The sequence below is a fragment of the Piliocolobus tephrosceles genome, chromosome 5 (assembly GCF_002776525.5).
Source record: "Piliocolobus tephrosceles isolate RC106 chromosome 5, ASM277652v3, whole genome shotgun sequence".
Taxonomy (NCBI): domain Eukaryota; kingdom Metazoa; phylum Chordata; class Mammalia; order Primates; family Cercopithecidae; genus Piliocolobus; species Piliocolobus tephrosceles.
Window position 1 is genome coordinate 37,078,770 of NC_045438.1, and position 26,263 is coordinate 37,105,032.

At 40.8% G+C, this 26,263-nt stretch overlaps 1 protein-coding gene across 1 annotated transcript in view; it reads left to right on the forward strand.

Moving 5' to 3' along the window:
• The window catches only part of ARFGEF3 (ARFGEF family member 3), a 193,436-nt gene that overhangs the window by 139,926 nt on the left and 27,247 nt on the right, over positions 1-26,263 (forward strand). The window contains exons 21-26 of the mRNA XM_023190994.2: positions 421-566; positions 2,242-2,421; positions 16,840-16,984; positions 18,310-18,432; positions 20,961-21,064; positions 23,345-23,489. Of these exons, the coding sequence (XP_023046762.1) occupies positions 421-566; positions 2,242-2,421; positions 16,840-16,984; positions 18,310-18,432; positions 20,961-21,064; positions 23,345-23,489 (843 nt within the window). The remainder of the gene's footprint in view (positions 1-420; positions 567-2,241; positions 2,422-16,839; positions 16,985-18,309; positions 18,433-20,960; positions 21,065-23,344; positions 23,490-26,263) is intronic.

Below are 26,263 nucleotides of genomic sequence, written 5' to 3' on the forward strand. Positions count from 1 at the left end.
ACCCGCCTCAGCCTCCCAAAGTGCTGGGATTACAGGCGTGAGCCACCACGCCCGGCCTAAAGAGGAAAATCTTTGGCCAAATAAAACACAACTACTAAATGGTGCCAGGATTTGAACCCAGACAGTCGGACTTCTCGGCCCTCCTACCGAACCGCTACCTCATTCCCTCTTATCAATTCCTGATCACACCTGTCACATCTCAGCTACCGGGGCTACAGTGCTGAGTGAGAGGGCGATGCAGGCCTTGCTGAGTGAACCGCCACATTCTTCTTGAATCCAGGGCTCCCTCCTCCCTTGGTTAGCCAATATTGAATTACCCTACTGGTCCTACCTAGATTTTCAACCTCTCTCTTTGCTTGAATAGGTCAGACTATGTCTGAGTTTGGGCTTTCTGGCATTTATGTTCTTGCCTTCCTGTAGGAGAAGTTAAATCCACTCAAGACCGAAAAAGCGCCCTCCACCTGTTCCGCCTGGGGGATGCCATGCTGAGGATTGTGCGGAGCAAAGCACGGCCCCTGCTGCACGTGATGCGCTGCTGGAGCCTAGTGGCCCCTCACCTAGTGGAGGTGAGCACTGGAAAGGTGGGAAGAGCCTGGAACTGCTAAGTCAATGACCAGCAGAGCCAGCATGGGGGCCTGCAGTCATGTATGGGGACAAAGCACTGTGGCCACTGGGCAGTGGGAACTTGCCCATCACCTGGTCACAAACATCACTGTTTTCTAGTTATACCTCATGGCATCTAAAGAATCACCCCAAAGGGCAGTACTACCCTAGTCTCACTCTGACCCTCTTTCTTTGCAATTGTACAACTCAGCTAGTTTTTCATTTTTTATGATCTGGTATCAGCCTGAGCCTAGAACAGAAAGACTGTGGATGGTTCCTAATAGCTTTATTTGTATACATAAATATAACAATGTCTTTGGTTCCTACCAGTCCCTGTTTTCTAATAGCTAAATATACTCAGGACAGTGTCCTTTCAGTATGTCTTAGTTTTCTTAACAGTATGTCTTAGTTTTCTTAACAAAATTAATACTAAGACCCTTTCACTGTCCAAAGGAAAGCAGTTCATGTGATCAGTTTTATGGCAGCTCTACATCTAAGCATCTCAACACATGAGGACTGGCCACTTCCAAGTTGACAGGGAAAACTGTTGCCCTGTTTTGCAGTGATAGCTATTCTTAATAGCCCTTAATAGCCCTGCTATTTTGCTCTTACCTAGTAGAGAGAAATCATAAAACACTTCTTGGAACTTATTAACCTGAGAACATTCTAGTAAGCAAAATGGGTAGAAAATAGCAATGTAGACATGGGGAAAAAGTCTGTCAGTTATCTTTTACTCTACAATAAGGCCTCCCCAATATCTAGTGGCTTAAAACAACAACCATTTATTTAGCTCATGATTCCATGAGTCAGATATTTGAGGTAGGCTTCTCTGGGTAGTTCTGGGGTTGGCCAGGCGTGGCGGATCTCACGGGCTTTAATTGTGTATCTATGGTCAGCTGGTGCAAAGTCTGGGGCCAGATGGTTCATGATGGCCTTAACAGGGATGGCTAGACAAATAGGTCTCTCTTTTCATGGTCTCTCATGTAGACTAGCCTCCAGCAGACCAGCCCCAGCTTGTTCACATGGCATTCTTAGGGTTCCAAAGAGCAACAACAGGGTTAACCCCAAATCACAAGTACTTTTTAATTCTGTTCTTACATGATGTTTGCTTGTGTTCCACTGGCCAAAGCAACTCACACCTCCAAGCCCAGGGCCAGTACAGGAAAAGACTACTCAAGAGCATGGATACCAGGAGGTTTGTAAACCAATTAGAGCTACTGTGGCAATTTGTCCCTCACCTCACTGAGGAACAGATGACTCATCTTATCTTCCTACGTGTGGGGCACAGCTAAGATGAAACCGTAAGCCATTCCTAGTCTGGGTTCTGGTGTCTTTATAGTGAGCATGTTCTGTACCATTTAAGAAAACTGTCATGTTACAGAAAAATAAATTACCAGAAACTTTTCTTTTTCTAGAAACATTAACATGAAATTGAAGTTGTGCCTGATAAGCTGGTTAAATTGTTAAAAATGCAATTTAGTGTGCAGTTTGCTTAGACTTATCCCTTAGAGTGTTTTGATTTTAACAGAATTGCTGCTTCTACCTCCTTGTAATGATATGGGGTAGGAAGGCCTTCAGAAATCACATTCTCACTGTCTGCTGTCCTGATGGTATGCCACTCTCTGATGGATTTTGCAGGCTGCTTGCCATAAGGAAAGACATGTGTCACAGAAGGCTGTTTCCTTCATCCATGACATACTGACAGAGGTCCTCACTGACTGGAATGAGCCACCTCATTTTCACTTCAATGAAGCACTCTTCCGACCTTTCGAGCGCATTATGCAGCTGGAGTTGTGTGATGAGGATGTCCAAGACCAGGTCAGTGTGACATGGTCATCAGCGTCATAGCTGGCTCTTACTGAGTGCAGTGGCAGGCACGGTTCTATGAGCTTTGCACTCTTACTCTTTCCAATAATCCTATGTGGAATCTGTAACAGAGAAATTAAGCAGGACCGGGCGTGGTGGCTCACACCTGTAATCCCAGCACTTTGGGAGGCCGAGGCAGACAGATTATGAGGTCAGGAGTTCAAGGCCAGCCTGACCAACATGGTGAAACCTCATCTCTACTAAAAATACAAAAATTAGCTGAGTGTGGTGGCACATGCCTGTAATCCCAGCTACTCAGGAGGCTGAGGCAGGAGAATCACTTGAACCCAGGAGGTGGAAGTTGCAGTGAGCCCAAATCACGCCACTGCACTCCAGCCTGAGTGACAGAGCGGGACTCTGTCAGAAAAAAAAAAAAAAACCAGAAAGGTAATTTGACTAAGGATACATAATCAATGATTGGTGGAGCTGCGATTTGAACCTAGGCAATCTGCTGGCCTATCTCTTTACACCTGGCCTATATTCCTAACTGCTGCCATACTGTCCACTGAAGGCAAGGTAAAGAAACTAACTGGAGACTTCGTATTTCACATGATGGTGGGCTAGAAATACAAGATCTGTCTCTCTGAAATCCACCAAAAATATTGAATAGAGGTTTAAACATTTCTTTCAAATACCTTGACACACTGACAAGAAAGTAAGGAGGCCCCAAAACTGAGTGCCAATGGGAAGCCAGAGAAGTAAGCAGAGCCCTTAGGCTGGTTTTACCATGAGGGAATTTGCTATTAAGTGGAGCAGAAGTTCTGGTCATCCCAGACGAGAGTGCACAAAAACAAAACAAATCTCAATGCAAACTTTACAAAGCTGATGTTCATTCAGGTCAAGGTTGAATTAAAACAAACTTAATGTTCACTCAGGCCAAGGTTGAATTAAAACAAACTTCCTGAGGATACTATCAGCTTGTTTCTAACACTGGCTCTTAATGGAAAGTTTTTTAAAAAGAGCGCTCCAGGATTTATTATTACAACTTAACCCTTTTATGTGATCTGTATGTGAAACTGCACCACCTCAGGGTCTGAGAAATTTACACAGGCACCATACGGAAGCAACAAAATTCCCCCTAGAGCAACTCATGTCAATTCAGGCCACAAAATAATCCCACAAACAAAGTTTCAAGGTATATGAGCTCTCAGTATTTTTTAAAAATTCACAAAACACACAAGAAAACAAGGCAATGGAGAGAACTGATAAAACAACCAATGGTACAACTAGACCTGTAAAGAATTGGATTGAAATATTGGTATCTTCCATGCAAAATATTCAATCAAAATGCCTAGTAAGTTTAAGGAAATAAAGGAATGAAAATACAAGTTAACACCTAAAGACTAGATTGTTAACACTTAAGGTAAGTTAATACCTATAGTTAGCTCCTAGGTAGTTAACACCTACAAGTTAACACCTAAAGGTTAGATCATTAACATCTAAGATAAGTTAACCTAGATGGGTTAATACCTAAGACTTTATACCCATAAGAGTGAACTAGGTGATTCAGATCACCTTTCCCACAGGGAACAACTAAAAAAAGCTGGATAAAAAAAATTTTTAATCACTCAAAGACACTGACATACTATAGGGCAGTGAAGAACTACAGGGCCAAGATGTGGGAGAAAAAGAATACCCAGAGTAATCTTCCTGGTATTTGAGGCTGTTTTTCCTAAAATGGAATCTACTATTTTTAAAAAAGGAAGATATTGGGTTGGTGCAAAAGTAATTGTGGTTTTTGCTGTGATGGCAAAAACCACAATTACTTTTGCACCAGTATAGTAAAAGACAGAGAAGCTCAGCAAAGTTGCAGTCTGGGACCTCCCAATTCTGGTAACTTCCTGACATCTTGAGTCAGGATCTTGAAGTGAAAGGGACATCTTAGAAAGAGAGGTGAACCTTAAATAGATTAGTCATAAGAGAAAATAAACCCAACTTCAAATAATCGCAATCCCTGACATGAGATTAAGGTAATCTGAGATTTCTAGTGCCTTTCTGACAGAAGGCACCATTAATAATAAGCTTCAAATTATTTCTTGATTTGCAGGTGCAATGTTTGCATTCAATAAAAAATAACCAGGCTCATTAGGAAATAACATGTCATTGAAAACAAAAGTTTAAAAAACAAACAATAAACACACACAGGAACCCAGATATCAGAGTTATCAGAGACGTACTTTAAAATAACAGTGCTTAAATGTGTTTAGGAAGATTAAGGACAGGAGCAGCTTTGGCTATGGTGATTTGAAGAAGTTAGGTTAACCTTTCCCACAGAAATCAAGCATAAAACAGGACAGGACAGAATTGTCCAAAGCAACCATCTGAGGGGTCTGGAAATTGACCAAAAGCAGACAACAAATTGAGTAGCATTTATTCTTAAAAATAGCGTTTGCTAGAACTTTGGATAAGAATAGTGGGAGTCTGACTTTCTTGCCAAAGACTGAAGCAATCACCTTTACTCACAAGCTCTATTGGCAAGAAGAGTAGTTTGACCTATGTGAGGCTGACTGAGAAAATCATCAGCTTTTCTACAATCAGGGACAGACTTGGTATGGAGAAGAGTGGGGAGAAGATCATTGACTTGTCAATTAAAAGTGATGAATTCATGGAGAAATGAACAGGGGAATCCTGCAAGCTTGCTGGCTTAAGGTTTGCAGTCAGTAGTGTACTAGCAAGAAATCTAAGATCCTGGATATCAGAGATTGATAGAGGGACCAAATAGTCTGTTCACACATCCCTGGGGCATGTACAGGGGAGACTGTAAAGATTTCATCAGAAAGTAAAAGAAAAGGGAGATAAAAACTGGCTGAACTTTGAATATTCTGGCCAACCTTCTCACACAGATTGATTGCCAGAGGGTAGGAACCTTAAAGACTCAAGGTGTTTGAGCACAGTTTCCACCCACATGATCAGTTAACTACTAAGCTATGCAGACATGGGGATGAACACTAGGGAGTCAGGATAAAAAATAAAAATGAAGAACAAAAAACTGAGCAGACACATGAGGGCCATGGGAAGAGACAGATTCTACAGACTAAGTCCAAGCACCTTAGTCTGGTTAAGGGAAAAACCCTCAAAAATAAATTAGCATCCAGCATTGCTACAATGTATTTTCTAAAATGTCTAATTCTCAAAAATATGAGCGATGCAAACAAACAGGAAAGAGTGAAACATAGAGGGAAAAATAGTGAATAGAAACTGACTTAGAGTGAGCCCAGATACATTTGGGAGCCAGAGCCTTCAAAGTACCTTTTAAATATGTTTGAAAAAATTAAGGGAAAATACGACAATGACTCAAAAATAGGGATTCTAAATATAGAAATGGGAACTATAAAAATGCAAATTTTAGAGTTGAAAAGGGCAATAACTGAAATGAAAAATTAGCTATACGGACTTACCAGAAAGATTTGAGATGGCAGAAGAAAGCATCAGTGAACATGGAAATAGATTAATATAAATTATCTATTGTGAAGATCAGACAAAACTAAGTTTGAACAAAAATAAAGCCTCAGAGATTTGTAGAACAATGTCAAGCATACCAAAGTATCTGTAATGAGAGTCCCAGGTGGAGAGGAGAAAGACAAACAGATGGGAAAATATATTTAAAGAAATAGTGGAACCCCAATTAGGATCAACAGAAAGATATCTACAATAGACACATTATAGTCAAAATGCTCGATGACAATGACAAAACCTTAAAAGTAGCAAGAGAAAGACTATATTACTACAGAGGAACTAATGCTAGGATTAATGGTTGGATTAACTAATGCTGACTTCTTCAGAAAGAGTGAAGGCTAGAAGACAATGTAATGACATATTTAAAGTGCTGAAAGAAAAACTGTCAATGAAAGAGAAATTACTCTTCAAAAATGAAGATGATGTAAAAACATTCTCAGATAAACAAAAATTGGGAGAATATCTTGCCAGTAGACCTATTCTACAAGAAATACTAAATTCCTTTAAGCTGAAAGAAGTAACACAAACTGGTAAATCTATTGCATAAGAAGAAATGGTACATATGTGGGAAAATATAAAACAGTATGTACATTTTTCTCTTTCTCCTAATTTATTTCAAAAACCTAACATTTAACAATAACTCTAACACTGTATTGTTGGATTTATTAAACATGAAGATGTAATATAAATAGCATTAGCAGAAAGGAAGGATGCAAATGGAGCTATGTAAAAGCAAAGTTGCTGTATTTTGCCAGAACTTGCTCAGTATTAACTTGAGGTACAAATGTGATCAATTGAAGATTCATATTATAATCCCTAGGGCAGCAACCAAGAGAGTAACACAAAAAGATGAAAAAATAAACATGAGTGAAAGTGATCACAAAAACATGTATTTAACATAAAAGAAGGTAGTAAAAGAGGAACAGAGGAACAAAAAGGACATGATATGTAAATACGCAGAAAACAAATAGCAAATGACAGATGTAAAAAGAACCATGTCAATAATGGCATTAAATATACACTAATGAAAGGATGGTCAGCATCATTAGTCATTAGGAAAATGTAAATCAAAACCACATGAGATAATATTTCACATCTACTAGGATAAAAAAGATAGATAATAGTGGCTGGGCACGGTGGCTCACTCCTGTAATCCCAGCACTTTGGGAGGCTGAGGTGGGCGGATCACAAGGTCAAAAGATCGAGACCATCCTGGCTAACACAGTGAAACCCCATCTCTACTAAAAATACAAAAATTAGTTGGGTGTGGTGGCGCACATTGTAGTCCTAGCTACTTGGGAAGCTGAGGTGGGAGAATCACTTGAACCCGGGAGGCAGGAGGTCGCAGTGAGCCAAGATCGTGCGACCGCACGCCAGCCTGGGCGACAGAGTGAGACTCCGTCTCAAAAGAAAGATAATAGCAAGTGTTGGTGAGGGAGGAGGTGGAGACCTTGGAACCTTCATGACCTGCTGGTGAGAGGGTAAAATGTGCGGCTGCTTTGCAGTCTGGCAGTTCCTCAAGAGGTATGTACCCAAGAGAAATGAAAACATCCATACAAATCCTGTACACCGATGTTCATAGTAACATTCATAATAGCCAAAAAGTTAGAAACAACTCAAATTCCAACAGCTGATGAATAGATACATTAAATTAGGTTATGTCCACACAACGAAATCTTACTCAGCGATAAAAATGAAGTACTGATATATGTACAACATGGATGAATCTTGAAAACATTACATTAAATGAGAAAAGCCAGTCACCAAAGACCATATGTTATATGACTGCATTTATATGAAATGTCAGAATAGGAAAATCTATAGTGACAAAAAGTACATTAGTGGTTGCCTCAGGCTGAGGGTGGGGTGGTGGAGTAGGCAATGACTGCAAATGGGTACTGAGGTTTTTGAGGGGGTAAATAAAATTGTTTTTAAATTAGATTGTGGTGATGTTTGCACATTAAAGGTCTATTAACCTCATAAACTTGTCATTAGTCTTTGAAGAAAAAATATGTAAAAGAAAAATGTATGTATACATAATATAAGAATTTGTCTCTAAAACAGGGTTTAAAATTTTTTGGAAAAGTTTGACAAGGTATATCATGTGAATTCAGATTCATCTTAAAGAATTATGCTTAGGAAAAAGGAAACTTATTTTGGTCTCAAGTAGAAAAATATATTGCTTTGAGTTTTATGTAGATTTAGACTTTTAAAATGTTAGAATTGATTCTTACTAAAAGTGATTTGTAAAATTACACCCTTGGTTTGATCACCGGTGATTACAGTGTTATTCTCATACCTTTGTGTATTGAACTATTTCCAGAACCAAGTTTATGTAGATCCTGAACAGTAATATGAGAATGTGATTGGTATTTGTCACCTTTATTTTAAAACTAACATCTGAACACTTCAAAGCTATCAATGTGGATTGGTTAGACCAATAACCTCTGCTTGATCCTTACAATTACATTTTGTAACTAATGGTATTGTTCTTTCAAACAAGTGACATGTTTTCCATGACTGTTATGGGGAGGGGGGAAATAAATTAATCAGTTCTTGTTTAACAAATTGAATAAAGCAAAGGTTCATACATTAAAAAAGAAAAACCTCCCCACAGTACCCCAAGCCCATTGGTTTCACTGGTGAATCTATAAACTAAGGATGAAATAATAGCAACCCTACTCAAGGTCTACCAGAAAATAAAGCAGGAAGGAATACCTCCAAACCCATTTTATGAGTTCTTGTTTCTGTGATACCAAAACCACAAGAAGGAAAACTATAGACCAATATTCTTTATGAAATTAGACAAAAAATTCCTTTAAAAATTATTGGCCAGGCACAGTGGCTCACACCTGTAATCCCTGCATTTTGGGAGGCCACAGCAGAAGGTTTGCTTGAGTCTAGGAGTTTGAGACCATGCTGGGCAACATAGTGAGACCCCCATCTCTGCCAAAAAAAAATATATATATATACATATAGCTGGGTATGGTGATGCATGCCTGTAGTCCCAGCTGCTCAGGAGGCTGAGGTGGGAAGATTCCTTGAACCCAGTAAGTTGAGACTGCAGTGAGCCATGATCACATGCCACTGCATTCTAGCCTGGGCAACAGAGTGAGACCCTGTCTCAAAAAGAAAAGCAAAATAAAATCCTGTAATATATAAAGAAAGAAGATTAAACATTGTGGCATATGGAATTCATCCCAGCAATGTTAGATTGGTTTAACAGCTCAAAGTCAATTAGTAGAATAAAAGATTAAAACCACACAATCATCTTGACAGAGACAAAACATTTAACAAAATTCATCACCCATTTTTGACAAAACCTTTTAAGAAAAGAGGAATTAGAGGGATTTCCTCCATGGGATAAGGGGCATCTTTGAGAATCCCACATCTAACATCAGCTTAATGATGAAAGACTGAGTGTTTTTCTCTTATAATCAGTAATAAGACAAGGATTTCTGTCTTCTGTATTTCTACTCAACTTTAACTTTTACTCATTGTATAAAGAAATTAAAGACATCAAGGTTTGAAACGAAAAGTAAGCTATTTTAGTTCACAGACAACATGCGGTTATATATAGAACATTATATGGGATTTACAAAAAAATTCTAGTCGAGCAAAGTCACTGCATACAAGATCAACATACTAAAATCAATTGAATTTATATATATGAGAAATAAATTATGCAAAGATAAGAACAATTCCATTCAAAACAGCATCAAATATGATAAAATATTTATGAATAAATTTAGCAAAAGAAGCTCAAGACCTGTACACAAAAACTACAAAACATTGCTGAGAGAAATTAAAGATTCAAATAAATATGAGATATACCATATTCATGGATTGAAAGACTCAATATTTTTAAAACAGCAGATTTCCCCAAATTGATGTATAGATTCAGTGCAATTCCAATTAAAATCCAATAGACCTTTTTGAAGAGATTGTCAAAGTAATTCTCAAATTAATATGAAACTGCAAAGAACATAATAGAGAAAACAAACTTGAAAAAGAAGACAAATTATGAAAATTTACACTACCTGATTTCAAAATTTCAGTAATCAACACAGTGTGGTATTGGTTTGAAGACAGACCTATAGTTCAGTGGAACTGAAGAGTAAAGAAATAAATTCTCCTGTTTATAATCAATTGATTTTTGACAAAGATACCATTACAATTCAATCATGGGAGGGGATATTTTCAGCAAATTGTGCTTGAATGTATGTGATAAAAGTAAACTTACACCTTTACCTCTCACCATATTTTAAAAAGTTCAAAATGGGTCATGATGTGATCCATTAAAAGAAAAATGGGGGGGGGGGGGGGAGCAAGATGGCCGAATAGGAACAGCTTCAGTCTCCATCTCCCAGCGCGAGCGACACAGAAGACCGGTGATTTCTGCATTTTCAACTGAGGTACTGGGGTCATCTCACTCGGGAGTGCCGGACAATCGGTGCTGGTCAGCTGCTGCAGCCCGACCAGCGAGAGCTGAAGCAGGGCGAGGCATCGCCTCACCTGGGAAGCCGGAGGGGGAAGGGAGTCCCTTTTCCTAGCCAGGGGAACTGAGACACACAACACCTGGAAAATCGGGTAACTCCCACCCCAATACTGCGCTGTAACACCGGCACACCGGAGATTATATCCCACACCTGGCCGGGAGGGTCCCACGCCCACGGAGCCTCCCTCCTTGCTAACACAGCGGTCTCGGGCAATCTAACCGCAAGGCAGTAGCGAGGCTGGGGGAGGGGCGCCCGCCATCGCTGAGGCTTAAGTAGGTAAATAAAGCCGCTGGGAAGCTTGAACTGGGTGGAGCTCACAGCAGCTCAAGGAAACCTGCCTGTCTCTGTAGACTCCGCCTCTGGGGACGGGGCTCAGCTAAAGCAGCAGAGGCGTGTCCAGACGCGAACGACTCTGTCTGACAGCTTTGAAGAGCGCAGTGGATCTCCCAACACGGAGGTTGAGATCTGAGAAGGGGCAGTCTGCCTGCTCAAGTGGGTCACTGACCCCTGAGTAGCCTAACTGGGAGACATTCCCCACTAGGGGCAGTCTGACACCCCACACCTCACAGGGTGGAGTACACCCCTGAGAGGAAGCTTCCAAAGCAAGAATCAGACAGGTGCACTTGCTGTTCAGCAATATTCTATCTTCTGCAACCTCTACTGCTGATACCCAGGCAAACAGGGTCTGGAGTGGACCTCAAGCAATCTCCAACAGACCTATAGCTGAGGGTCCTGTCAGAAGGAAAACTATCAAACAGGAAGGACACCTATATCAAAACCCCATCAGTACGTCACCATCATCAAAGACCAGAGACAGATAAAACCACAAAGATGGGGAAAAAGCAGGGCAGAAAAGCTGGAAATTCAAAAAATAAGAATGCATCTCCTCCTGCAAAGGAGCACAGCCCATCGCCAGCAATGGATCAAAGCTGGTCAGAGAATGATTTTGATGAGATGAGAGAAGAAGGCTTCAGTCCATCAAACCTCTCAGAGCTAAAGGAGGAATTACGTACCCAGCGCAAAGAAACTAAAAATCTTGAAAAAACAGTGGAAGAATTGACAGCTGGACTAATTAATGCAGAGAAGGTCATAAACGAAATGACAGAGATGAAAACCATGACAAGAGAAATACGTGACAAATGCACAAGCTTCAGTAACTGACTCGATCAACTGGAAGAAAGAGTATCAGCGAAGGAGGATCAAATGAATGAAATGAAGCGAGAAGAGAAACCAAAAGAAAAAAGAAGAAAAAGAAATGAACAAAGCCTGCAAGAAGTATGGGATTATGTAAAAAGACCAAATCTACGTCTGATTGGGGTGCCTGAAAGTGAGGGGGAAAATGGAACCAAATTGGAAAACACTCTTCAGGATATCATCCAGGAGAACTTCCCCAACCTAGCAGGGCAGGCCAACATTCAAATTCAGGAAATACAGAGAACGCCACAAAGATACTCCTCCAGAAGAGCAACTCCACGACACATAATTGCCAGATTCACCAAAGTTGAAATGAAGGAAAAAATCTTAAGGGCAGCCAGAGAGAAAGGTCGGGTTACCCACAAAGGGAAGCCCATCAGACTGACAGCAGATCTCTCGGCAGAAACTCTACAAGCCAGAAGAGAGTGGGGGCCAATATTCAACGTTCTTAAAGAAAAGAATTTTAAACCCAGAATTTCATATCCAGCCAAACTAAGTTTCATCAGTGAAGGAGAAATAAAATTCTTTACAGATAAGCAAATGCTTAGAGATTTTGTCACCACCAGGCCTGCCTTACAAGAGACCCTGAAGGAAGCCCTAAACATGGAAAGGAACAACCAGTACCAGCCATTGCAAAAACATGCCAAAACGTCAAGACCATCGAGCCTAGGAAGAAACTGCATCAACTAATGAGGAAAATAACCAGTTAATATCATAATGGCAGGATCAAGTTCACACATAACAATATTAACCTTAAATGTAAATGGACTAAATGCTCCAATTAAAAGACACAGACTGGCAAACTGGATAAAGAGTCAAGACCCATCAGTCTGCTGTCTTCAGGAGACCCATCTCACATGCAGAGACATACATAGGCTCAAAATAAAGGGATGGAGGAAGATCTACCAAGCAAATGGAGAACAAAAAAAAGCAGGGGTTGCAATCCTAGTCTCTGATAAAACAGACTTTAAACCATCAAAGATCAAAAGAGACAAAGAAGGCCATTACATAATGGTAAAGGGATCAATTCAACAGGAGGAGCTAACTATCCTAAATATATATGCACCCAATACAGGAGCACCCACATTCATAAAGCAAGTCCTTAGAGACTTACAAAGAGACTTAGACTCCCATACAATAATAATGGGAGACTTCAACACTCCACTGTCAACATTAGACAGATCAACGAGACAGAAAGTTAACAAGGATATCCAGGAATTGAACTCATCTCTGCACCAAGCGGACCTAATAGACATCTATAGAACTCTCCACCCCAAGTCAACAAAATATACATTCTTCTCAGCACCACATCACACTTATTCCAAAATTGACCACATAATTGGAAGTAAAGCACTCCTCAGCAAATGTAAAAGAACAGAAATTATAACAAACTGTCTCTCTGACGACAGTGCAATCAAACTAGAACTCAGGACTAAGAAACTCAATCAAAACCGCTCAACTACATGGAAACTGAACAACCTGCTCCTGAATGACTACTGGGTACATAACAAAATGAAAGCAGAAATAAAGATGTTCTTTGAAACCAATGAGAACAAAGATACAACATACCAGAATCTCTGGGACACATTTAAAGCAGTGTGTAGAGGGAAATTTATAGCACTAAGTGCCCACAAGAGAAAGCAGGAAAGATCTAAAATTGACACTCTAACATCACAATTAAAAGAACTAGAGAGGCAAGAGCAAACACATTCAAAAGCTAGCAGAAGGCAAGAAATAACTAAGATCAGAGCAGAACCGAAGGAGAGAGAGACACAAAAAACCCTCCAAAAAATCAATGAATCCAGGAGTTGGTTTTTTGAAAAGATCAACAAAATTGACAGACCACTAGCAAGGCTAATAAAGAAGAAGAGAGAGAGGAATCAAATAGATGCAATAAAAAGTGATAAAGGGGATATCACCACCGACCCCACAGAAATACAAACTACCATCAGAGAATACTATAAACACCTCTACGCAAATCAACTAGAAAATCTAGAAGAAATGGATAATTTCCTGGACACGGACACTCTTCCAAGACTAAACCAGGCAGAAGTTGAATCCCTGAATAGACCAATAGCAGCCTCTGAAATTGAGGCAACAATTAATAGCCTACCCACCAAAAAAAGCCCAGGACCAGATGGATTCACAGCTGAATTCTACCAGAGGTACAAGGAGGAGCTGGTACCATTCCTTCTGAAACTATTCCAATCAATAGAAAAAGAGGGAATCCTCCCTAACTCATTTTATGAGGCCAGCATCATCCTGATACCAAAGCCTGGCAGAGACACAACAAAAAAAGAGAATTTTAGACCAATCTTCCTGATGAACATCGATGCAAAAATCCTCAATAAAATACTGGCAAACCGGATTCAGCAGCACATCAAAAAGCTTATCCACCATGATCAAGTGGGCTTCATCCCTGGGATGCAAGGCTGGTTCAACATTCGCAAATCAATCAACGTAATCCAGCATATAAACAGAACCAAAGACAAGAACCACATGATTATCTCAATAGATGCAGAAAAGGCTTTTGACAAAATTCAACAGCCCTTCATGCTAAAAACGCTCAATAAATTCGGTATTGATGGAACGTACCTCAAAATAATAAGAGCTATTTATGACAAACCCACAGCCAATATCATACTGAATGGCAAAAACTGGAAAAATTCCCTTTGAAAACTGGCACAAGACAGGGATGCCCTCTCTCACCACTCCTATTCAACATAGTGTTGGAAGTTCTGGCTAGGGCAATCAGGCAAGAGAAAGAAATCAAGGGTATTCAGTTAGGAAAAGAAGAAGTCAAAGTGTCCCTGTTTGCAGATGACATGATTGTGTATTTAGAAAACCCCATCGTCTCAGCCCAAAATCTTCTTAAGCTGATAAGCAACTTCAGCAAAGTCTCAGGATACAAAATTAATGTGCAAAAATCACAAGCATTCTTATACACCAGTAACAGACAAGCAGAGAGCCAAATCAGGAATGAACTTCCATTCACAATTGCTTCAAAGAGAATCAAATACCTAGGAATCCAACTTACAAGGGATGTAAAGGACCTCTTCAAGGAGAACTACAAACCACTGCTCAGTGAAATCAAAGAGGACACAAACAAATGGAAGAACATACCATGCTCATGGATAGGAAGAATCAATATCGTGAAAATGGCCATACTGCCCAAGGTTATTTATAGATTCAATGCCATCCCCATCAAGCTACCAATGAGTTTCTTCACCGAATTGGAAAAAACTGCTTTAAAGTTCATTTGGAACCAAAAAAGAGCCCGCATTGCCAAGACAATCCTAAGTCAAAAGGACAAAGCCGGAGGCGTCACGCTACCTGACTTCAAACTATACTACAAGGCTACAGTAACCAAAACAGCATGGTACTGGTACCAAAACAGAGATATAGACCAATGGAACAGAACGGAGCCTTCAGAAATAATGCCACACATCTACAACCATCTGATCTTTGACAAACCTGACAAAAACAAGAAATGGGGAAAGGATTCCCTATTTAATAAATGGTGCTGGGAAAATTGGCTGGCCATAAGTAGAAAGCTGAAACTGGATCCTTTCCTTACTCCTTATACGAAGATTAATTCAAGATGGATTAGAGACTTAAATGTTAGACCTAATACCATAAAAACCCTAGAAGAAAATCTAGGTAGTACCATTCAGGACATAGGCATGGGCAAGGACTTCATGTCTAAAACACCAAAAGCAACAGCAGCAAAAGCCAAAATTGACAAATGGGATAGATTAAACTAAAGAGCTTCTGCACAGCAAAAGAAACTACCATCAGAGTGAACAGGCAACCTACAGAATGGGAGAAAATTTTTGCAATCTACTCATCTGACAAAGGGCTAATATCCAGAATCTACAAAGAACTCAAACAAATTTACAAGAAAAAAACAAACAACCCCATCAAAAAGTGGGCAAAGGATATGAACAGCCATTTCTCAAAAGAAGACATTCATACAGCCAACAGACACATGAAAAAATGCTCATCATCACTGGCCATCAGAGAAATGCAAATCAAAACCACAATGAGATACCATCTCACACCAGTTAGAATGGCAATCATTAAAAAATCAGGAAACAACAGGTGCTGGAGAGGATGTGGAGAAATAGGAACACTTTTACACTGTTGGTGGGATTGTAAACTAGTTCAACCATTATGGAAAACAGTATGGAGATTCGTCAAGGATCTAGAACTAGATGTACCATATGACCCAGCCATCCCACTACTGGGTATATACCCAAAGGATTATAAATTATGCTACTACAAAGACACATGCACACGTATGTTTATTGCGGCACTATTCACAATAGCAAAGACTTGGAATCAACCCAAATGTCCATCAGTGACAGACTGGATTAAGAAAATGTGGCACATATACACCATGGAATACTATGCAGGCATAAAAAAGGATGAGTTTGCGTCCTTTGTAGGGACATGGATGCAGCTGGAAACCATCATTCTTAGCAAACTATCACAAGAAGAGAAAACCAAACACCACATGTTCTCACTCATAGGTGGGAACTGAACAATGAGCTCACTTGGACTCGGGAAGGGGAACATCACACACTGGGGCCTATCATGGGGAGGGGGGAGGGGGGAGGGATTGCATTGGGGAGTTATACCTGATATAAATGATGAATTGATGGGTGCTGACGAGTTGATGGGTGCAGCACACCAACATGGCACATGTATACATATGTAACCTGCACGTTATGCACATGTACCCTAGAACTTAAAGTATAATAAAAAAAAAAAAAAAAAAAACGAAAAATGGATGAATTGGACTTCACCAAAACTAAGAACTTTTAATCTTCAAAAAACACCATTAAAAAACAAAACTTTTAGAAAGCCCAACGTTGTGGAAAAATATTTGCAAATTATATCTTGGGAATATATAAGGAACTCTAAATACAAACAAAAAAGAAAATAACAAGAAGACGTGAACCGAATTTTTAAAAACAACAAAATATTTGACTAATAAGATGTGAAAAGTTGCTTAGCGGCACTAGTCATTAGTGAAATGCAAATTAATACAATATGGCTGATTATTCAGAAGATTTTTGAGTGAGTTTGTCTATTCTGGTTTTTCCTTTTCACTAAAATTAACTCCAAAATAGGGAGTAGAGAACTATATCACCCTTCCCAGAAATTCTGCTCCTTTTAAGGAGAGGACTTTAAGTGCCCCTTGCTTTGTGTCTGCCAGGTTGTGACATCCATTGGTGAGCTGGTTGAAGTGTGTTCCACACAGATCCAGTCCGGATGGAGACCCTTGTTCAGTGCTCTGGAAACAGTGCATGGCGGGAACAAGTCGGAGGTGAAGGAGTACCTGGTTGGTGACTACTCCATGGGTAAGAATGTTTGGATGATTCTTGCTATTCAGCATTAACTCTCTGTGCCAAGTTTCATGCTATAAAAAAAAAACAGTTGAACAATAGGGAAGACAGATTGTCAGCTATGTTTTATCAGCAGGAAAGAATGTGGTGTAGCAGGAACACGAGTTCTGAGTTCTGCCAGCAGGCTGAGAGCCCTAAGCATTGTCAGGCCCTGTTCTTGCTGACAACTGGGCAATAAGGCTGAGACTTCTGTTGTTTCACCTACGCATTGCTGTGTTGAGTTCATTTCTAAAGCCAAAAAGAAAAATGTTATCCATTTGCTGGTAAGAAGCAGAAAAGTATCATAACACAGAGTAACCAGAATTAGGGAGATTCAGTCTGCTGGAAATGGATGGGTACCCATAAAGCATGCCCAGGGCCCAGGAGTGTTGTCTCAGAGGTTCCCAAAACCACCCTAAACTCAGAAACCCACGAGAAGGATTCATGGGACCCAGCATATTATGTTGAGATTTATTACACAGTTCGTGACTAAGTTTTAGCAATGTAGGAAGGACACAACAGATTATGAAAAGGAACGACACAGACAGAGTCTGAAGGAATCTACGCACCAGCCTCCCTGTGCTCTCACCCTCCCAGGAGGGATCACACACAACACATTCTTCCCCGAGCAGTGAAAACACAGCAACATGTTTGCAATGTTTCTGCCCGTGGAAGCCCATTAGAGATCTAGCTGGGGACTGACCACTTAGGTACCCCTTGCCTAGCCCATACCAAAATCCCAGACTCCCAACAGGAAAGCAGGTGTTCAGCATAAACCATATGGTTTGCATGAACAGTCTAGGCACGGTGAACTACTCTTATCAGTTAACTGTGGCCTGGGAGTACTCTGAGAACTGAGTTCCCAGACACCAGCTGAAGGCCAATTTTGCAAGCAAGCTTTCTAAAAGGAGAGTGATCTCAGGCCTTCTGTGCTCTTTTTCTGCATAAAGAAACTCAGATATGCCACCAAAGGTCTATCTGAACCTGCCCTGCCATGTCCTGTAGATAATCTACAAATACCTGTGCAGGAGCATTCCAGAGGCCACGTGGTTCCCTGCTCTTTAGACCAGCACATTGCCTCAGCTCGGCACTCATCTCTGCTGAGCTGCTCCCCTGCCGGAAGAACTGAGCACTGCACTGGAGTCAAGCCAGTGGTCCAAGAAAAAACCCAGGCATCTCCCCAGTAGATCTTTCTCAAGAAGAGAAAGATCTCAGTGGAAGGTGCTGGGAATATGGGCAACCCTGGCAACCGCGAGGGCAGAAACTTACTTTCTTACAATTCTATAATCTTCCTCCCTTAGGAAAAGGCCAAGCTCCAGTGTTTGATGTATTCGAAGCTTTTCTCAATACCGACAACATCCAGGTGTTTGCTAATGCAGCCACTAGCTACATCATGTGCCTTATGAAGTTTGTCAAAGGACTGGGTAAGCAGAACCCTCTTCTCATGCCTTGTAACTGCTGAAGACCCTTTCCAGGTGGCTCTGTGGCTGGAGAAAGGGCCCACTGACTGCCTGGAACAAGCACACATCCTGGGATACAAGCAGATGGTGGTGGTGTGTACTCAAAAGCAAAAACTTACTGTGAAAGCAGCTTGAATTTTGTCCAAGGTCAATACTTTTCATTGTGTTCATGGAATATCTTATAGCATATTTTTAATCTATTTATTATTTTATACTAACTTTATTGTCAAATAATATCAACCTTATATTTTCCCTTTGTAAAAGGTTCTCAGGCTCCAGGTCTAATCACACTCTATGCAAGCTCTCAAAATGTTAAGTTTTTTATAAACCTTTTGGTTTAACTAAGTGTCCCTCCCTTTCATTTCACCCCAGATAAACCTGTGCTATATAAAAATCTGCTATCGCAGGTCATGTTGTATAGTGAGAATCTATTTTGTTAAGGTGTTTCTAAATTAAGTATAAAATCATCTGGGTAGTTTCTGAAATACACGAGGCTTTCAAGAAGGGGGACTTCTATACTTAGAAAATACATTTTATAATTAAAGCCTGGGGTAGGAGGAATTCTTAACTTTCGCTAAAAAGTTGGGAAATCAAACTCAAGCTGTTAATCATATGACACTGAGAATAGGTTTCTGCATAAGGCCAATTATTTAATATAATATTGACTAATCTAAGGTTGGAAATCTTAGAACATTCATACAATTATGGAGGCTGAGAAGTCCCACGATAGACCATCTGCAAGCTGGAAACTAGGAAGCTGATAACATGGCTCAGTTCAAGTTCAAAGGCCCCTGAACGAGGGGCACTGATGGTGTAACTCTTAGTCCAAAGCAAGAGGCCGGAGAACCTGTAGTTCTAAGACAGGAGAAGAAGGGTATCCCAGCTCCAGAGACAGAAACACAGAGAATTCTCTTCTGCTCTGCCTTTTGTTCTCCCTGGGCCTTGGCTGATTAGATGGTGTCTGCCTGCACTGGGTGAGGGTGGAGCTCCCTTATTCAGTCTGATTCAAATGCCAACCTCTTCCAGAACCAACCTCACAGACACACCCAAAAATCATGTTCTATCAGTGATCTGGGTCTCCCCTAATCCAGTCAAGTTGACATCTTAAACCATCATACAGAGGACATCGAAAACAGCCTGTTTTCTTCTGTGAATTATAAGGTGGAGTTATTTGTATGGGGCCTGGGGTCAGTGGAAAAAGCAGAGTCCCCTGTATAGTCATGGTGCCTGTGTCCTGCCTGGCTCCAGGGAGTGCCATCCACATAGACTTGGATGCTTTCAAATACGCAGCAGCCACGGTGTAAACCTTTGGGGCGCCTGCTGTAATCATGGGTAGGAAATGATTTATTGTTAATCCCCACCTGCTTATTTCAACATGAATTTGACCTGGTCTGTTTCTGTATTATAAAATGTGTTCATCTCAGCCAGGAGTTGGCAAGCTATGGCCCACAGTTTTTATAAATACAGTTGTATTAAAACAGCCATGTTCGTTCATCGATGGCTGCTTCCATACTACCGTGCAGAGTTGAGCGGTTGCAATAAAGACAGCATGACCTGCAAAGCCTGAAGTATTTACTCTCTGGCCCTTTGCCAAAAACGTTTGCTAACCCTTGATCGAAAACATCAGAAATGTTTTTTGTTTTTTTAAGGAGAAACATGCCTCTTTGCTTCTGAATTTTAACTAATGCCTAGTAATTATGTCTGTTTACTCACAGGGGAGGGTTCTAGCTCTTAAAATTGTAGACAATTAGAAACAATTACAGCACATGAAATGATTTGATTAAATGTATAGAAATAGATTCGAGAAGAAAAATTATAATAATTCACAATTACCATTCTTATAGAAAAACCCAGATAACCCTCTACAGACATGTTAAATCTCTAGATATGTACAAAAAATAGGAAATCATGTAAATGCAATTAAGTAGTCTCTGTCCCCAAACCCCAGATGTTTACACTCTACCAAGAGACCTCATTTATTATCACCATTTAGTGCCACGTACTGGCAGAGAAAGAAATCATTTCCCAAATGGAGAGAGGGAAGTGCTTCATTCCAACCCAATCCAGGACTTGTCTCTGGGATTGTCCTCTGTCATCAAAAGTCACTCCATCCAATAGCAGTTCCCAGAAATGTGATTTACCATGTGCCCGTGTACAAAGGAACACCGTCCAGTCGCTGAAAGTACTGTGGTAGAATAGAGAGGAGATGTTGATTGTTTAGTGGAAGGGGGAGTTACTAAACCATATAATCTCAACAAAATGATAGGTAGAGTATGGTCCCAGCTGTATTTAACATGTGCACATGCAGCCGGGAGAATGGCCGAAAGGATTTTCCTCAGGGTTGTGCAATTCGGAGTCATTTTTCTCCTTTTCTCCCACTCTCTTTTAGTAGATATTTGGTGCGCTAGTGCTATGTGAGTAAACAGGTCTCCTGTTAGAAGAGGGCCCGCAAGGGTAACAGTGTTGGTCTCTGTCCCCCATGCCGCCCCTAGGGGAAGTGGACTGTAAAGAGATTGGAGACTGTGCCCCAGCACCTGGAGCCCCGTCCACAGACCTGTGCCTCCCGGCCCTGGATTACCTCAGGCGCTGCTCTCAGGTAGGGGAATGGTCCAGCTGGGCTCCGGGCCTGGAAACCTGCCTTGGAAGATGCTCCCAAAACACGCATGGGGGTCTTTTGCTGAAGCCCAAGAGAGACACTTTGCCATCTGAGGAGATTGGGGCACAGATGTGGAGTATACGTTTTTGTCCCTCCTCTTTCCATGAAGGAAAGAAAATAATGGAAACATATTAGAACATGCAATTGGATGCTGAGGTCTCTGAAACTTCTCCCTCACACTCAGAGGCCCAAACTACCAGAATTTTTATATTTGCATGAGGTTTCAGGGGAAGGGGTCGCGAAGTCACAGGAAGTCCTCCTGAGGGCACCAAAAAGTGGAGAGCAGGGGTGCAAGCAGTGAAGAGGGATGTTAATAAAAGAAAGACATGTTCAGTCAAGATCATCTAGTAGAGATGGGCAGATCACCTGAGGTCAGGAGTTCAAGAACAGCCTGGACAACATGGTGAAATCCCGTCTCTACTAAAAATAAAAAAATCAGCCGGGCGTGGTGGCATGCACCTGTAATCCCAGCTACTGGGGAGGCTGAGGCAGGAGAATTGCTTCAACCCGGGAGGTGGAGGTTGCGGTGAACTGAGATCATGCCATTGCACTCTGGCCTGGGTGACAGAGCAAGACTCCCTCTCAAAAAAAAATTTTTAAACCTAGTAAAGAGACAGAATAAAACAGCACTGTCATAATGAGCAGTGACCGTCATTGTGTCCATCCTTCTCTGTCTGACACCATGCCCCCTCCCTGAAGCCATTTCTCTCTAAGCTTCAGTGACACCCCTCTGTCAATACTTTCTCACCTGTCTTCTCAGGTGGTGTCCCTGGGCCTCTTTGGGGATCTATGTACAACCTCTTCCTGGGTGATAGCATTGAGCCCATGGCTTTAGAAGGGACACAGCCCTGGCTTCTACATCCAGCTGCCTCCCCCAGGCCCCATATAATATGACCCCTGCCCAGCTCTCTTTCCACCCTCACATCCTCCCCTCTCACTCACAGTGCTACAGCCACGCTGAGCTTCTGCCCTCCCCCAAATACACCTGCTCACTGCTGTGCAGGGCCATCTCTGCTTCCTCCACTGGGACTCTCCCTGGATTCTAAGTGCCACTCTTTATCTCCCAGATCTCATCTGACATGTCACCCCCTCAGAGTGCAGAGCTAGAGGATCTGCCAACTCCTGCCAAGATTCCCCCTGTGTGGTCACTTTTTTTTCTTGGCAGAGTCTTGCTCTGTTGCCCAGGCTGGAGTGCAGTGGCACGACCTCGGCTCACTACAACCTCTGCCTCACAGGCACAAGCAATTCTCCTACCTCAGCCTCCCAAGTAGCTGGGATTACAGGCATGCAACACCACATCCAGCTAATTTTTGTATCTTTAGTAGAGATGGGGTTTCGCCATGTTGTCCAGGCTGGTCTTGAACTCCAGATCAAAAGTGATCTGCCGGCCTCAGCTTCCCAAAGTGCTGGCATTACAGGCATGAGCCACCATGCCCAGCCTTCACTATTTCTAGTACCACCTGTTTAGTTTTTCCTGTAGCATTTATGTCTAAAATTTAATTACTTGTGCAAGGACTGTAGTTGGTGAGACCCACCAGGACAGGAATTTTGCCTGTTTGCTCATAGTCCTGGTTCCTTGAACAATGTGGGCATGGCAGGATTCTAATTCATGAAGACATAAGGGTCTTTGGAAGTCTGTCCCAGTAACAGAGAGCTCGGGGTGCCTGGGCGCTAGTCCCAAGACGGGAATAAAGAGCCCAGGCCACTCTGTTGGCTCTGCTTCTGAGACCTTCCTGTCTCCTTCCTGGCCCCAGCCTCCTTCATTTCTCCAACTGCTCTTGCCCCTGTGTTTCCTCAGAGGTTGAGTCAAGGGACGGAGAAATCAGAGTCTGGTATCTCATTTGCCTGTGGACTGTCTTCTCAGTGATCCCCACAGAACACTTTTTCCCATAGGCAAAAATTCTTCACATGTGTCATGGTTCCCTCGGTAGGTTTATAAATATCTATAAAACTCATATGTAATTAAAATACTGAATAATTATCCATAGGATCCTTTTTCCCTCTACTTTTTTGTTGCCATTGAATGCTATTTCATCTGCTTCATGGGATAAATGCCTCTTTTTAAGCTACCTTTATAAATCCAAATCACGAATAATCAAATTTTCAATGTCTAGTTTCCCATCTCCCTTTAGTACTAGTGTATAATTTCATTATTCTTTACAACCCACAATGCAGCTTTTTCCAATATATAATTGCCGTTTTTTTTCTTTTTAAATTTAGTTATTGGCCAAAATCTACAAAATGCCCTTGAAGCCAATATTCCTTAGTGGGAGACTTGCCAGCTTGCCTCGAAGACTTCAGGAACAGTCAGCCAGCAGTGAGGATGGAATTGAATCAGTCCTGTCTGATTTTGATGATGACACCGGTAAGTTAATTGATTGGACTAAACTAGGTTATTTGCCGTGTTCATATTCCCAGAAGCTTACGTCATAAATGAAGTACCTTAAGCTTCTGGGAATTGTCTTAGTCCATTTTGCGCTTCTATAAGAGAATACTTGAGAGTAATAACGGATTTATTTCTTACAGTTCTGGGGCTGAGAAGCCAAAAGTTGAGGGACTTGCCTCTGACGAGGGCCCTCTTGCTGTGTCATCCCACAGAGGAAGGGCAAGAGAGCACTCAAGGAGTTCAGGGTGGTGGGGAGAGGAAGGGGGGCCAAACTCATGCTTTGATCAGGAACCCACTCCCAAGATATTAACTCACGTTCCTAACAATATTAATCCATTCATGAGGACAGAGCCCTCATGTCCTAATCACCTAATTACCATAATCACTGTTGCATTATGGATGAAGTTTCCAACACATGAATTTTAGGGGACACATTCAAACCATAGCATCCCACTCTGGTCCCCAAAATTCAGGTTCTTCTCACATGCAGAATACATTAATTCCATCCCAATAGTCCCAAAGCCTTAACTTGTTTCAGCACCAACTCAAGAGTCTCATGTAAATCAGGTACAGTTGAGGCTAAAGACATGATTCATTCCAAAGCAAATTCCTCTCCAGCTGTGGGCCTGTGAAGTTAACAAATTGCATGCTTCCAAAATACAATGGTAGGAAGGCATAGGATAGACATTCACATTCTGAAGGGGGAGAAATAGGCAAGACAGGAGTAACATGCCCCAGGTGAGCCCAAAAACACAACAGAGCAGACATTAAATTGTAACACTCCAGAATAATCTTTTACTGCACTTTCCATGAACATGTGAACTTTGGGGGAAATATTCAAACCGTAGCGTAGATCATAAGAATGATCATCTACTTTTGTGGTTATTTTTTGTAATTCTGTCACAATAAGTCTGCTTAAAGTTTCCATGGACTTTCCAAAAACATCACTTTACAATGGATGCCTCTATACCCATCCTTTTAAAATGGATTCCTCTGTCTAAAACTAGTGCAGATTTGCAGATTCCACTTAAGTAGTTTCTCTCAATTCTCTTGACTTTAGCAAATTGAAATGAAGTTCCATTGGTGCCTGGGTATTTAAATTGACTGGTAATTGTCTTTTAGTATCTTTTAGAAAACAAATCATTATATAATTACTTCCTTCAGGACTATTTGGCTAGAGACTGGGGAAGTGAAGCCATTACTGAAGAGAGAATCTATTTGTGACTGTTGACGCTGAAGGTTCATGAAAGGAATGATTTTAAAGAATTTGTTTCAGATTAGGTCCCATGTGATCTCCTGTGAATCAGAGTTCAAACTAGTAACTGTGGATCATTTTCAGATGGATTAACTCATGCTCATGCCTTCTGTCTTCTGTCTCAGAAGACCCTGTCCTGTTCTACATCTAGAATTGGATATCATACCCTCACATGGGTCTAATTTCTGGGTATAGGTTATTTCAAACTCTTTTATAAAAGGACTTTTGAGGGGAAGGTTTTTTGTTGTTTTATTTTGGTGTTACAAATTTTGTAGGGGTGGCCAAGAGATTTAAGAATTTTGATGGAGATTATAAACAACAAAATCTCACAAGTTCAGATTAGTTGTGAGGAGTAATTATAGGAAAGAATATCTAATATAGAGAACAATTAAAGTATTAGAAGTTGGCTAGATATTGCCTAATAGAGGTTTCAGTTTACAGATCAGATAAGAACAATTTTTAGCATTTAAACCTCAAACCCAGATAATTATAAGCAGAAGCTTATGTTGTTTATCTATAATACATTCTTTAAAACAGTTTTAAATGGTTGTGTCTGTAATGGCGAGCATTCTCTTTCCCATTTGTGCAAATCTTTTGATTTTTTTTTCTAGGAACCCCATCTTCTAAGGGATACAGTTCAGTCCAGCACCTAAGTTTTCTACATAATCAATGTATCAAGGACTTTAAAATTATCATTATGTAGACATAGTAAATCAGAACCAAAATCAGTAACAGCTTTAAATTCGGTTTATAAAATTAAACAATCCTCAACATTGATACATTCTCAGATATTATTCCTCTGGTTTTCAAAGGCAAATAGTTAATTTTTTCCCCTTATGGAAATGTCAAACATATGCAAAACTTGTATATTTTGAATATACAAAATACATACATATACAGATATACATATGTAGAATATACAGAACTAAACAGAATAATATAATGGACTTATCACGCAGCTTCAACTACTATCAATTTATGGCTAATCTTGGATCATGTATATCTTTACTCTCTCTTCCTCTTTCTCCATATTTTAAGGCAAATCCTCAACATAGCATTTCATCTGTAGATGTTTCAGTGTGTGTTCTTTAAAGATAACAAACATAAGCACGACACCACTACACACCTCAAAATCAACCATGATTTATAGTACATTAGAGGTACCAGGGACTGGAGTGAGTAAGAAAGAGTAACTGTTTAATAGCTCCGGGGTTTCTGTTTGAGATGAAAACGTTTTGGAAACAGTGATAGTTGCACAACATTGTTGTCATGAATGCCACTGAATTATACTCATAGAAATGGCTAAAATGGCTTTTTCTGCTCTACGTATTTACCACAATAAAATCATTTTTAAAAAAATGATAGATGAAGGTGATAGAACTGGATGGGTATCTTATTTGTTATCGTCAGCTCGCAAGAAACCTGACAGCCATTTCAACGTAGTAGAATTTCCTTACCCTATCACCTTTTTATTAAAGGGGAAGAAGGAGGAAATGTG